At 54.2% G+C, this 13,354-nt stretch overlaps 1 protein-coding gene across 1 annotated transcript in view; it reads left to right on the top strand.

Moving 5' to 3' along the window:
- The window catches only part of GLI2 (GLI family zinc finger 2), a 255,864-nt gene that overhangs the window by 59,550 nt on the left and 182,960 nt on the right, over positions 1-13,354 (top strand). The window contains exon 2 of the mRNA XM_072757539.1: positions 9,417-9,591. Coding sequence (XP_072613640.1) covers positions 9,447-9,591 — 145 coding nt within the window. The 5' untranslated portion in view covers positions 9,417-9,446. The remainder of the gene's footprint in view (positions 1-9,416; positions 9,592-13,354) is intronic.

Below are 13,354 nucleotides of genomic sequence, written 5' to 3'. Positions count from 1 at the left end.
TGGGTCCGTGGGGAGAGAAGAAAGGAAAGAAAGTTCTGGGCAGAAAAGCATGGGGATCATGTAAGGGCCAGGGGCATGGACGTGGCCTGGGATTTTTCGGGGAATAAACCCATATGCAAGCAAATGGTCGTTTCGATGCCATCTGAAGTGTCAGTTACAAAGTAGCTCTTACACATATCCTCTCAGAAAAAAACAAGGGGGCCTCTTGCCCAGCTCTAGTCCTGATACCCATCTCCCCTTATCTGCAGCTGGCTCCTACAGCAGGGGCCTGCATTTCCCATAGGGGCCCTCGCTGGCTGCTGTTCTGGCCCAATAAGTCAGTGAATTAGGGTTAATTATCTGTTTTCCTGCACACCAGCAAGCCCAGGGGCTGGGCAAATTAGGGAGCTTTCGTGCTTGGAAAAAGCCACTCGAGGAGTGATAAAGAAGCAGGTGCACCCACTAGTAGAGTGATTTTTGCACAGTGCCTGCCCCTGGCCACCACAGTGAGAGGGTGAGGGCTTTGCCCCCTGCTTTCCAGGCCTCTGGCTCAAAGCTTCTGGAAGCAGCCAGGATCATGAGAGCCAGACTGGCCAGGTTGTGAGGCTGAAGTGTTTTCAAGAACCAGGAAGCAAGAAAGCACATCCTTCCTAAACCCATCTCCCTCTGGCCGGCCTGTCCCAGAGAACCAGTCAGCGCCTACGGTGCCCCCTCGACACGGTCTGTGCTCTGTTCCCTTCTCCTTGTGAGAGCGTTCTCCTTTCTTTTCCTTTGCCCACAGTATGCCAGGGGCTCATGCTCATGTCATTCCCCGCCTTGGAGTGTCCTTCCCTCCCCACTCTGCAGGCCAAGTCCATGGCCTTTCTTTCATTCTTTGTCTCGAAGCCACAGGGCAGATGGGTGGTCATCTGGAAGCCCTCTCTGACATCCCCAGTCACTAGTCCTCGCTACCTTAGCTTCTGTGGCTATGAAGTCGCTGCTACTGATTTGACTTTTAGCATATACTGGCTTAGACTTCAGTGAACTTTATAAGCTGTGCTTTATGCTTTTTGACAGCTCTGTAATATTCCCTGCACATGGCAGGCATCTGCATATTCAACAAATTTGGTCGTGGTAGAAACTGTGTGGGCTTCAGAATCCTGCAGACCTGCAGTAAGACAACAGTGCTGCTACAGGTCAGCTGTGTGACTTTGGGCAGGTTGCTTACCCTCTCTGGGTCTCTGTTTCATTGTAAAGCAGGGATCATGATATTGGCATTGCAGCGTCACTGTGGCTGGCTGTGTGATAACACGAGGAGAGAGGTTGGCCTGGTGTGGGCACCTGCAGGTGTATGAGGCTTCTGATCTTTTCTTTTTCTGGTAATGAGGCTCCCAATAAGAGGGATACTGCTGGGTAGAGCAGAGGGCCTAGGGACGATGGAGCAGTTTGAGGGGACTATTTTTTCTCCGAGTCACAGAGGAATGAGGGTCCCACGTTGTAGATCACGGGGCAGCAAGGGTCAGAAGAACGCTTTATTTTTTTCCAGATGTGTCTCCCTTTGTTGTCCTCACCATGCGCTGGGCAGCAGGCCAGGCAGCAGGCCACGTGCCAAACCCACATAGAGACAGAGGTGTCTGTGCTGGGTAAGGAGCAGCTACCGGATGCCAGCATCCCACACACATTGATACCTGTGGGGTTCCTCATCACCTTGGGAGGAACTGTACAACCTCTCACTGTCCATGGGGTCAGGGAGCTGGGACCCCATGATCCAGCCTCTCATCCCATATCTGACCGGGCCAGGGTCCCAAGGGTCTTCCACAGGCTCTGATTTTCCCTCTCAAAGTTGCCCTCCCTCAGGGGGCTCTGTGGTGGGAACCACTGGCCAGGATGGTGCCCGAGGGGCCAGCCCAGGCAGGAGTGTGTGGTTCTCCTCCCCATGTCATGTCACTGGAAGAGGGAGAAGTGAGGGGACAGGGCAGTGCCATGGCTGTGTCTCCATCACCACCCCTGCCCCTGCTTTACCTCGGCTCTGGTGGTGGAAAGTCACTCATATCTTTTCCAGCCCTGCAGACTGTCCAGGTCTGGAGCCCCTTGTCTGTGTTTTGCTGGAGACAGTTTGCTCCTGGGCCCTAGAGGAGCTGTTTCACATAGGCGTTGATTCCACATACAGAGACGAGGCAGGTGGACAGAGAATTCGGAAGCAGATGCAACTTAAGCCTGAGGTCCTCCAGACAGGTGCATGGATGCAAAAAGCCCAGCTGTCACTCGGTGGATACAGGACGAGTCCTCAGGACCTTGGTGTCGAGGGGAGTCTGCAGTTCTCTTCTTAGTTATAACTAGCTTATAATTATCATTACCTTTAATCTGTGTTGCACTGACAGCGTGTTCCTCACTTCAGGAAATTTTACCTGTTTTATCTCATTTGATCTGAAAAATGAGTCTGATCAAGGCAGGACGAGTGTTTATTATCTCTGGTGTATTTGTGTGTGTGTCAGTCTGTATCTTTGCACATACACGATCATGTGTGAGCGTGTGCCCGTGGCATGTAACTAGGTGTGTGCTGTGTGTGGCTATGTGAGTACATGGATGATGCGATCACGTATGTACGGGACTGGGCATACATGCACGCGTATGGCAGGGTGTGTGTGACTATGTGGTGGCAGTTGTTGCATGTGTTGTGTGTGCTCTGTGTGTGCCCATGCATGTCTATGCGTGTGGGGCCGGGGCACGCATGCCGCACAGCTGAGATCAGAGGAGGTGAGAACACCATAGCCCCGAGGTGGCTGCGAGGACTGCGAGGCGAGGTTTCATCTCTCTCCTAGAGAATGATTTTGCCTGGGGAAGACGCTCTAATTCCTGTGACTCACTCGTTAGAGGAGTTCAAAGCAGCCAGGTGGCGGGAGGGTGTCTGGGATTGCAGGTTTTGGAGTGATTCGCTCATTCTGCTCTGATAATTAATTTATTCTTCAAGGCAGTCCTTTCACTCAGAGCTCTTAACCTTTTCTGTGCCGTGGACCCCTCCTCAGAATGATGCTGTAGATGCACAGAATAAAAAAACACGCAGGGTTACGAGACAAACTGGTTGTATTGAACGCGACGATCAAATGTTACAGGCACCGCCTCGGTGCCACAGTAACGCGTGTGCTTCTCTGCTGGCTCGGGTTGCCAGGTCATTGGGGTCTGATGGTGACCTTAAGCAGGATGCCGAGGGGAGCACAGGTGATGATGCTCTGTGCCATGATGTGAGTACACCTGTGACTTGTGCCGGTGGTGGGCTCAGAGGCACTGTGGCTTGTCCATGTTTCAGGCCCAGGGACCCCAACTTCCAGTTCCAAGTTAGCCGAAAGGAAACGTATTTCTTTTTCCTTCGGGCTATGCAGCCTTGCATTAGCTGGAACTTGTAAATTATTTGGAATAATTTGTAAATGATCTGGAAGTGACCTTGTAAGTGGCACCCCGTGAAGGTTTTCCTAAACCTGCCTGGGTATCACAAATAACTATGGAACTTTAAAAAAAATGTGATATTTTGTCCCCAACTCTCTGCTGAGACCTCTAGAGTCCAAATGTCCAGGAGAAGGTCCAGGAATGCCTGTGGTGGGGTTTTTGTCGCTGCCAGGACCCCCTGGAGGGCCAGTGACTCTGTAGTCTCCTAGTGAAGACCTGCTCCTCCTCCTGGCTCCCGGTCCAGTGCTCCCCCTTCCCCGAGCAGAACCAGGGGAGTGTGGTTGCATCTTGTCTGGGGAGTTGTTCGGACATGCTAGAGCAGTGTGAGTTCCCTAGGTGAAGTGGGGGTGTTGCCTGTCCTCCTCCCCCCACGAGTGCTGTATTCCCAGCCCCTCGGGTTCTGGAGCCTTTGTGGGGATTGTGGGAAATATTTCAGCACAAGCCATCATGCCCCCCCCCCCCCCCCCCCCCCCGGGTTGAGGTCTGGGGCCCTGGAGCCTGGCACCCCCCCTCCCGCCCTGTCCCCACCTGGCCTCTGGGGGCTCAGGTGAGGCTGCTGACAAGGCTCCGGCAGCAGCCTCATTGGAGCTTCGGGGAGTGAAAGTGGCTGCCTGGGACCCTGGGCGCCTGGTGTTTACCTAGAAATTGTGCTAATCCCACTAATTCCCGTGCTTTACGCAGCCTCTCGGCTCTGTCTACTGTCTTCCTCCTCTGGCAGGGGAGGGAAGTGGGGGGCAGCTGCTGATCTGCAGGAGACCGGGCTCTGGCACGGTGGGGACTACACGGACCACCCCCTGCCCACCTCTGGCGCGGCCAGCTCCCCACGGGCGTCCGTGGAACCCCTGGAGCTTCCAGGTACACATCTGTTCCCCAGGCTGCAGGCTGCAGGCCGCAGTCTGGGTCGTGGGAATCTGATAAATACCCTTCCTCCCCACACTCCGTTCACCCTGGTCCTGTGGTGGCCACACCTTGAGGCTTCGGGTCACACAGCTGCCAGAGGACCTGGCCCTGGACCGGGCCTTTTTCCCTCTGTGGAGAGTGGCCTGGGGCAGCTCACTTCCTCCTGTGTAAGAATCAGGCTGCTGACACCCACTCTGACAACATAGGGCAGGGTGCTGGTGTAGGGGAGCCACAGCTACTGTTCTCTAAGAAAACCCACAGCCTTTTCTTGCTCTTTCCAGGCTCCTCATGTCCCTTCACAGAAATTGTCACAGTCCCTTCTTGAATCTTTCTTTCCTTGGCATCCTCGATACTAAAGTCTGAGGGTTCTGATTTGTTGGCCTCAGTTTCCCCATCTGCTTTTGGAAAGGAGCCTCAGGAGTCTGCTGTCCTCTCATTGGGGCTGGGGCAGGGGTTTGGTCATATGCACTGATGCTGTGGGTGCCTTGAGTCCTCTGCTGGCTTCTGGTCCACCGAGCCCCGTGCCCTCGAGATACATGCCTGGCTCCCTGGGCCCGTCTTACTCATCTGCAAGGGTTCTGGACATCTGTTCAGCTGGGCCTGGGGACTTAGGGGTACAAGGCCCAGCCCTGCCCTGGAGGAGATCACAGTCAAGCAGGAAGCCAGGTGGGAGTGTAGTAGGTTATGACCATGCTGTATAAAGAGGTGCCATGGTGGTGGGGGAGTATCCAAAGCCAGGGCAGGGACACTTGACTCATCTAGGGGATGTGCAGAGCCTAGCCATCTCCCACCTAGTGCACTGTGAGGCATGAAGCTGTTTGTCAATAAAGAAGTACTGAGGGGCGCCTGGGTGGCTCCTTCAGTTGGGCAGCCGACTCTTGGTTTTGGCTCAGGTCATGATCTCGGGGTCCTGGCATTGAGCCCCACACTGTGTTGGGTTCTGTGGTCAGCAGGGAGTCTGCTCAAGGATTATCCCTCTCCCTCTGTCATTCTCCCCTGGTCCGCACTATTTCTCTGTCTCTCAAGTGAATAAATGGATCTTTTTAAAAGACTTTATTCATTTGAGAGAGAGAGAGAGAGAGCACAAGCAGGGGGAGAGGGAGAAGTAGACCCCTCGCTGAGTAGGGAGCAGTGTGTGGGGCTCTATCCCAGGACTTGGAGATCACGACCTGAGCTTAAGGTGGAAGCTTAACCAACTGAGCCACCCAGGCCCCCCCAGGATAAATGGATCTAAAAAAAAAAAAAGAATTACTGGATAAAGAGTGAGTGAATGAGTACAGCCACCCTACCCCAAGCAGCTCCAGCAGACAGGTGTCCCTGCACAGGCACGGTGTTTGCAAGCAGCTCTGACACAGCCTCAGCTTTTGGCCACCCTTGACTGGTGGCCTCCATGCACCAATCCTGCTACCTTGGATACAGCAGTAGGGCAGGAGCCATGCCAAATCTTGCTTCTGGGATGCTCCCTCCCACCCCCTGGGCTCTTGGCACAGTGCTCCCTAGAGCTGAAGGGCTCAACAGTTAGTTACCTTATGGCCTGCCAGGGGATTCAGGGTAAATCCCTTAGCGCTGTGGGATCCTGATGCAAGGGATAGCTCACTGTGGTGCTTGAGAGTACAGCTTTGGGGCCAGACAGCCTGGGCTCAAGGCCTGGCACAGCCACCTCTAAGTGTGCATCTTTGAGCAAGTTACTCAAGTTCTCTGTTGGTTTCTTTCTTTTTAAATTTTATTTGAGAGAGAGCGTGAGCACATGAGTGTGTGTGTGTGTGGGGGGGTGTCGGGGAGCAGAGGAGGAAGCAGATTCCCATCCACCTGAGCAGGGAGTCTGACATGGGCCTTGATCCCAGGACCTGGGGATCACGACCTGAGCTGAAGGCAGATGCTTAACCAACTGAACCACCCAGGCACCCCTAAGCGCTGGTTTCTTTCTATGTAAAATGTTGTGAGGCTTAAATGAGATCACTCTTATAAGGTGTTTGGCAGCCGGTAAATGCTTATTAAAGTTTTGTTGTTCCAGCTGTTGTTTTTATTTTTGTCCTTACTTCCAATTCAAAGTGTGTTGGGCCTGAATTCCTTTACCTGAGCTTCTTGGGAGGAAAAGGCAGGCTGTTCACAAAATCACTTGCATTTCAAAGGGCTGTGGTTTCCTGCCACTGAGGTCCCTTTGCTTTGCCAGGCATTCCTGAGCAGTTGGTCTGTGCCAGCCTGACCTGGAGGTGCTGATGAATTCAGTATGAGGGTGTTCCTTGGTGGCGAGATCCCTAAGCAGTGACGAGGAGTTGGGTGGCTCCCCGCAGGAGCTGAAGTCCAAGTGGCATCTGGAAGGAACAGAAAGGGTGAAGGGTTGCTGCTGCGTGGCACGCCTTGAGCTGAGGCCTGGTGGTGTACAGGGCAGGGCTGGTCATGCCTGGCTGGGTGCGAAGGAGAGGTGGGGAGAAGGGGCTGCAGGAAGGCTTTGCTTAATTAAAGGTCAAAGGGACTCAGCGAGGCCTTGGCCAGCAGGGGTGGTGGGGGAGGTGAGGGTGGGGAATGTGGTGAGATTTGGGTTTGGGGAAGGCCCCTGGTTGTCCGGGGAGATGACATCCTGGAAGAGGACCAGACGTGGTGTAGAAGGTGCCCCTGACCCGGAAGGGAAGGGTACCAGAGCAGCCGGCTCCAGAGGCACCCCCTGGCGAGGTGTTTTGGGAAAGTGAGTGCAATCACAGCCCATCAGATGTTGGAAGAAAATGGGGAGGAGAGAGGTGACCCAGAAGTGCAGCTCAGATGGCTGGGGGAGGGTGGTCCCTGTGGCCAGGCTAAGGGAGCCCGGAAGGCAGAGCAGGCCTGAGCCAGGCGTTGCTGCTAAGCAGAGCCGGAAAGAACAGATGACCTATGCAGGTAGACTGGAGGCCAGAAAGGCGTCACTCACCAAAACCTGCAGGGAGATTCCTGGGTCCCCCGTCTGCCTTGGGTTTCCTTGACAGGGAGTTTGTGAAAGATGGTGGAAGCGGGACAGGCCGGTGTGTGCAGACAGAACAAGGCGGTCCAGGACCTCCCATTTTCCACTTAGAAAGACGTGAGTTTTGGGTGGATTTAACAAGATGGAAATTCTGTACCTGCAGATATGAATTTAACCTTGAGGGTGGGGATGGAGCTGAACAGTGTCTTTGGTTTCTGCCCTGCTGTGACCCATGGACTCCCGACCAGAACATTCCCTTCCCACGGGCCTGCAAACTGGCCCTGCCTCCCTACACAACAACCATGGAGGACCTCTGGCTTCTTCAGTTGTTGCATCATTTTTTTTTTTCTGCTTTTATGGCAAAGCTTCCTGACTAAATTGTTTATACCTCTGTTTCTCCTACTTCCACTCATTTCCTGACCTCCACCTGGGCCCTGGTCGCCACACCGTCCCCCTCCCTCAGTAGCTTGGGAGGGAGCTGATTGCTCCCCCCTCTTCAAGGCGTTTCACTCCTGCATTGGCTTCTGGCACCCCCATGCTCTCCTTGTGGTTTTTTCCTTCTCTTTCTCCCACTGGCTACTCCTGCTTACTCTCCTCGACTGGTTTCTTTTCTCATTCCTGGAAATGTTGGAGTGCCCCTGTCTCAGCTCTGGAACTTTCTCTTCTTCCCTTCCATCCCATCTGATCTTTCCCATTGGCTGCCATATTCCTGTCTCCAGCCTCTACCTCTACCCCGAGCTCTGACCTTACGTTTCCGACAGTCTCTGCGTGGCTTAAAAAGGATTTCAAACTTGATGGGGCCCAGACTGAGCTCCTGATTTCTGCTCCAAACCTGCTTCTCACCCGCTGGGCTCCGTCTCAGCAAATGACAGCACCATTCATTCATCCAGGTCCTCAGCCAAAAATAGGAGCCGTCTTTGATGCTACTGCTCTTCTTTTAAGAAGTTTGGCTTTCACATTTCTGTTCTGTGACTTGATACGAATAATCGGTTAGTAGTATCTGTGAGTGATGAGGCATATGAGTGAAAGGCTTGCTTGTGACCCAGAACCCAGCCTCAGACGGAGCGTTACCTGTGCCCTGCGTCCCCCCGCCCCCCGCCCTCCCCCTCGGGCTCCCCCTCCTTCCACCACAGCCCACGTCCAAGTCCAAGCCCTAGGAGGTCTGTGATGTCTGCATTCCACCACCTCCCCCTTCATCCAGATCACCATCATGTCTCCCTGGGTCATTCCCATAGTGCTTCTTTCTCCAGATCTACTCTCACAACAGCAGAGTGACCCCATATACTGTGAGACCTGTCATGTCCCCCCTTTGCTCAAAGCCCTCCAGGGTCTGTCCTCACCTTGTTGTTCTTGCAACAAGCCAACCTCTGCCCACCCAGGTCCATTCTTCAAACAAGCTCCTGCCTCTGCCCTCTGGCTGCTGTGGGCTCCCTCAGAGCTTCACTGGCACCCCATTCCAACCTCAGAGAGGCAAGGCCGTTGTCCCTCCACCCCTCCCACCCTGCCCTAGCCTACCACTTGGCTTTCTTTTTTTACGCTACTTCTAGCTAACTGAAACTAAGTTTACATTTATTCCCCTTCCCCTTGTATGTCATCTCTTTCCCAAGTAGAATGTAAACTCCGTGGACTATACCTTCAGCACCAGACAGAAAGCCTGATACGTAATAGGGGCTTAAAAATGTGCTGAGTCTGCGCCAGTGAGTAAAGGATGAAAGATCTGTTGAATGAATGAATGAATGAATGAATGCACATACACACAAATAAATGAGAGGTGGATCCTGGTGAGCAGGGAGGGAACAGGAAACCAAAGGCTTTCCTCTGAGGACCACTAAGTCATTGTCACACTATTTGGACTTTCCTGTGATCCCGAGTTGGAGGCCGTTACTTCGGGCTTCCTTTCTCAGAGTGGGCCTTGCTCGTCGTCACTGCCACGGGCAGTAGGAACCTGTTGGTCAGATTTTAAAAATCTGGGGTAGGGGGCAACGCCCATGCTCGGCTGGGGTCCTTGAGGTCGTTTCCATACCCAGCTGAATCTCAGAACTAATAATTCTCCAAATTAATTAAACCCTCCTTCCCAATTATAAGAGAATTAAGTTGGTTGCCATGAATCTGGGTCGATGTATCCCGGCTGGGTCTGGGGGCAGTCAGTGTTGGTGAGTGTCTTTGTCTTTTCCTCCAGGGTTGTCACCCAGGACTATGAGCGGCTGAGATGGAGACGTCGGCCCCAATCACTGCCACGGAGAAGAAAGACGCCAAGAGTGGGAGCCTGGAGGGTGCGGCTTTCCCGGACCCGGGCAGGAAGGCCTCTGCTCTGGCGGTGGCCACGGCGGCGGCGGCGGTAGCTGCCCACGGAGGTACTTGGTGTCCTGCATGCTCAGCTGCCAGCGGGGGTGTTTTTCATTAGCCCGTTAGGATTTAATTAGGCTGATGGCCGATGTGCTCAGGCAGGCGTGCTGGGTTTATGGGGGGCGAAGGGGAGGGCGCACACCCCCCCCCCCCCCCCCGTCTGCTCCTGGGGATCCCAGGCCCAGTGACGTTCGCTGGCAGGTTGCTTGGGCGGGGGGGGGGGGGGGGGGGTCCTGGCCGCCCTCAATCTGCCAGGCGGCCCCGGGTGCGTTCGCTTGGCACATTTGAGATGTGCCAGAGACACGGCTCCTGGCCTCTGGCCCGCCAGGGACTATTTTGGAAAGTAATTGTCTCCTGATCCCTTCTGGCTGTAATTAGAGGGTCAGGTACAGAATTTAGTATCCTTAGGTGAATTTCTGGCCAACTTAATTATAACAGAAGGACTACACGAGCCACAGCCTCTCATTTACTGCCCCGAAGAGAAATACTCTCTGGTTTCCACTGGTCCGTGCCAGCATCCCGTCGGGAAAGTTTGGCGGGAAGGCGAGACCTCCCCTTGTGTGTGCGCCGTCCATCTGGAGGCCACAAAACTATTTCTGTCTCTGAGGAATGGAGAGTCTTAGATTTCTTTTCTTTCCTTTTTTATTCAAGTGCGTTTAGTCATGGCCTGTTGCTCCCGCCGCTCAGGCCAGCTCGGAGGGCGGTGGGGGCAGATTCGCCCTGGCAGGATGGGTGTGCAAGGGGGGCGGGGCCGCTCACACTTTGATGTGCTCGCACATGCACCCGCATATGCACCTGCACATGCAGCCAGGCTCGCTGAAGTGCGGAGCTCAATCTAGCAGTCAGGCGGGGCTGAGTTTCTGCATTTCCCACCAGAACTCAGGTGATGCTGGTGCTCCTGGTCCATGGGCGGCACCGGGCACAGCTGGAGGCTGGAGCCCAGGGTATCAGGGAGACACTGAGAAGGGGAGGAGGGGGTTGGTGTTTCCAGGAGTGAACCAGAGGACCTCTATGTTGTCATTACTACATTTATTTTATCCTCACCCCCTGCCCCCTGTGATGCTCAATTAGAGGTCATGATTAGGCTGTGTGGCTCAAGTTCAGAGAAGGAGAACTGAGACCAACCTTCTTGTTCCCCCCTAGGAAGGTAGGCGTTTGGCCTCCCTACCTGGGTGATGCCCCTTGACCCGTGTCCATCTTGGAGATGAGCTCTCCAGGCTCTCCCTCTGTGACCAGCTGTGGTGGAGGAAGGAGCCAAAGCCCAGGGCCGACCCCCCATACAGGGTGGTGTCAGGAGATGAGGGAAGGGGAGGCTGAGAGTGGGAGTCTGCAGGTGGCTGGGTGGCCCTGCTGCCTGGTCCTAGAGCTGGCTCATCCTGGGCCTGGCTGTGTCTGCATGTGATCTGTTCCTTCTCCAGAGCCAGGGCCTATGCTGCCCTGGGGTGATAGCTCAAGATGTCCCTCTGCCTGATGGACAGATGCATGGCCTCTGAGGCCTGAGTGAGCCCTGGCAAGCCCAGCCCTCGGTGCTACTCTGGCCTGCCCCTGGGCCCTCTGGTCTCCCTGCCTCGGCCTGGGTTGGCCTCTCCTGAGCCATGGGTAGATCATGAACTGCCACATGGTGAGATTTACTGCCATGCCACGGGAGCAAAGAACAGGCACAGGCAGTAATTAGACAGTGATTAGGATGTAACTGGGGGGGAGAGGAGGCCCCTCTAGTGTCAGACGCAGTTGTCACCAACATACAGTAACAGCAAATGCTTGAGGGGATCTGGATCTGGGGGAACGGGCAGCAGACCTGCAGCTTGGGGTGCAGTGGCCTCACGGAGGCATCCAACCCTGCTCTTCCACACCTGCATCCTTCCTTAGGATGCTGACCCTGCCCATTCCTGCAGGCCCCCATCCCCTGGTTCCTTGGCCCCGGAGGAGTGCTCGGTTGATGCGGTTTCGGTTGATGCGGTTCCAGAAGACGGTAGATATGACCGATCTTTGGAATGAGTCTCAATCAGACGCCGCCGGCACTAGGAAGCCTCCTCACCACTGCTGCTCCCCATGGCCCTGTCTGCACAGTTTGTGGGGAAGGGCCGTCCAGGACTCAAGCAGGAGCAGTGCAGTGCACAGGGGGCTATTGGCCTGGGTCCTCATTCCAGCTACATCCCCTGGGCCATGCCATTTACCTCTGGGCCCCGTTTTCCCAGTCATGAGGTGGACATTTGGATATTTGGCAGATATCATCTAGAGTCATCATGATCTTGTGACAGTCCTCTGTCATTGAATACTTAGGCTGTTTCTAGTTTTTGACAGTAGGAAAATAATGTGGATGTGAAATCCTTTTGCCTAAAGAGATGTGTTCATCCTTAGAGCCAGAGCCATACAATTCCAGTGGTGAGACTGAAGCCTCTGGAACTGGTGATGGGGTGAGAGGGTTCAATCGAGGGGTCGGAGGCTGACCTGCAATACAAGCAACCCCCTACATCTGGACACCTTGTGACCCTGCTGGTTTGTAGGACCTGGCCCCTTTGTCATCACTGCTGCTTGCTCATGACAGTGCTCCCGACATCTTCATGCAAGACTCACCCATCCTCTGGACCGATGTGTGATAAGCCACAAAATGCCAAGCTTGTGTGTTCCATGGGAAGAGGTTGATTAATCAAACCATGGAATAGTTATTGAATAGAACGTCATGTAGCCACTGAAAATGTTTATCAAGACTTTATGATCATAGTCGGGGTGGGCTCCCCCGGGTGTGCCTAGGTTCCAACAGTAAGTAAAAAAAGCGGGGTACAAATTATATCTTACCTCTGTCACAACTTTAGATACCTAGAGGTCCCATCAGCAGTGGTTGCCCTGATGGGACTCAGGGTGATGGACAGTGCATACAGGAAGCCCATCTCTTTGGTTCTTAAGGACCTTCAGCCTTCCAGAATCCTCTAGTAGACTGTAACTACCTCTGAGAGCAGGGGTGTGCTGAAGCCAGCCTCTGCTAACTTGTGTGAGTGGACTGTGGACATCTTCCAGCTCTGCCATCCTTGACCTTAGGTTGGTAACTAGAAGTCGGCCACAGTGGGAGTAGTTAAGGCAGGAAAATTGGCAAATGCTACAAATCAGGACTGTCTGCTCCCGCTGTCTCCTGTCAGAGCCTGTCGTCGAACATCTCCCAGCACAGGGAGCTGCTGAGTACGAGGCTGGGGTGGCAGGCACGTCTTTTCTTGAGTGCTCGGAGCTTCTCCATTTAGTGAATGAGACTGAGATGAGGTAGGGCCGGGACTTGCCTAAGGCCACTTGCTGGTTGAGCAGAGAATAAGATCTGAGGCTCCATCTCATCCCCGTCACGTAGTGAGTCTTTTTTTTTTTTTTCTCTTTTTTTGGTGTTTTCATTGAGATGGTGATTATAGACTGTTGGTGGGTGATTTGGGCCATAAAGTCCAACCCACTGATACTTGGTGATAACTGTCCAGCCCTGCACCAGCCACAGAAAGTCATTTGTGCAATAGGCTGGCGGCGCCTTCTCTCTTCCAAATGGCCTGTTCTTTGAGATCTGAGGCCATGACTTACTTGCAGAGGGACCCGAAAAGTCACCTGGCCCGGCTGGCCCCTGTTGTTTGACCTCCCTTAGGTGTCGTGGAGCCAGACCTGCTGGGGGCTGGGTATTTCCACTCAGAGTTGCTGCCTCTCTGAGCCCACGTGTGCACAGCGGGACAGGGTGGTGGCAGAGGGCGAAGCAGCACTGTGGTCAGACTGGGGGCAGGTTCAGTGAATCACCTGTCTGGC

The sequence above is a fragment of the Vulpes vulpes genome, chromosome 5 (assembly GCF_048418805.1).
Source record: "Vulpes vulpes isolate BD-2025 chromosome 5, VulVul3, whole genome shotgun sequence".
NCBI lineage: Eukaryota > Metazoa > Chordata > Mammalia > Carnivora > Canidae > Vulpes > Vulpes vulpes.
This window is presented reverse-complemented; position numbering and strand designations above follow the sequence as displayed.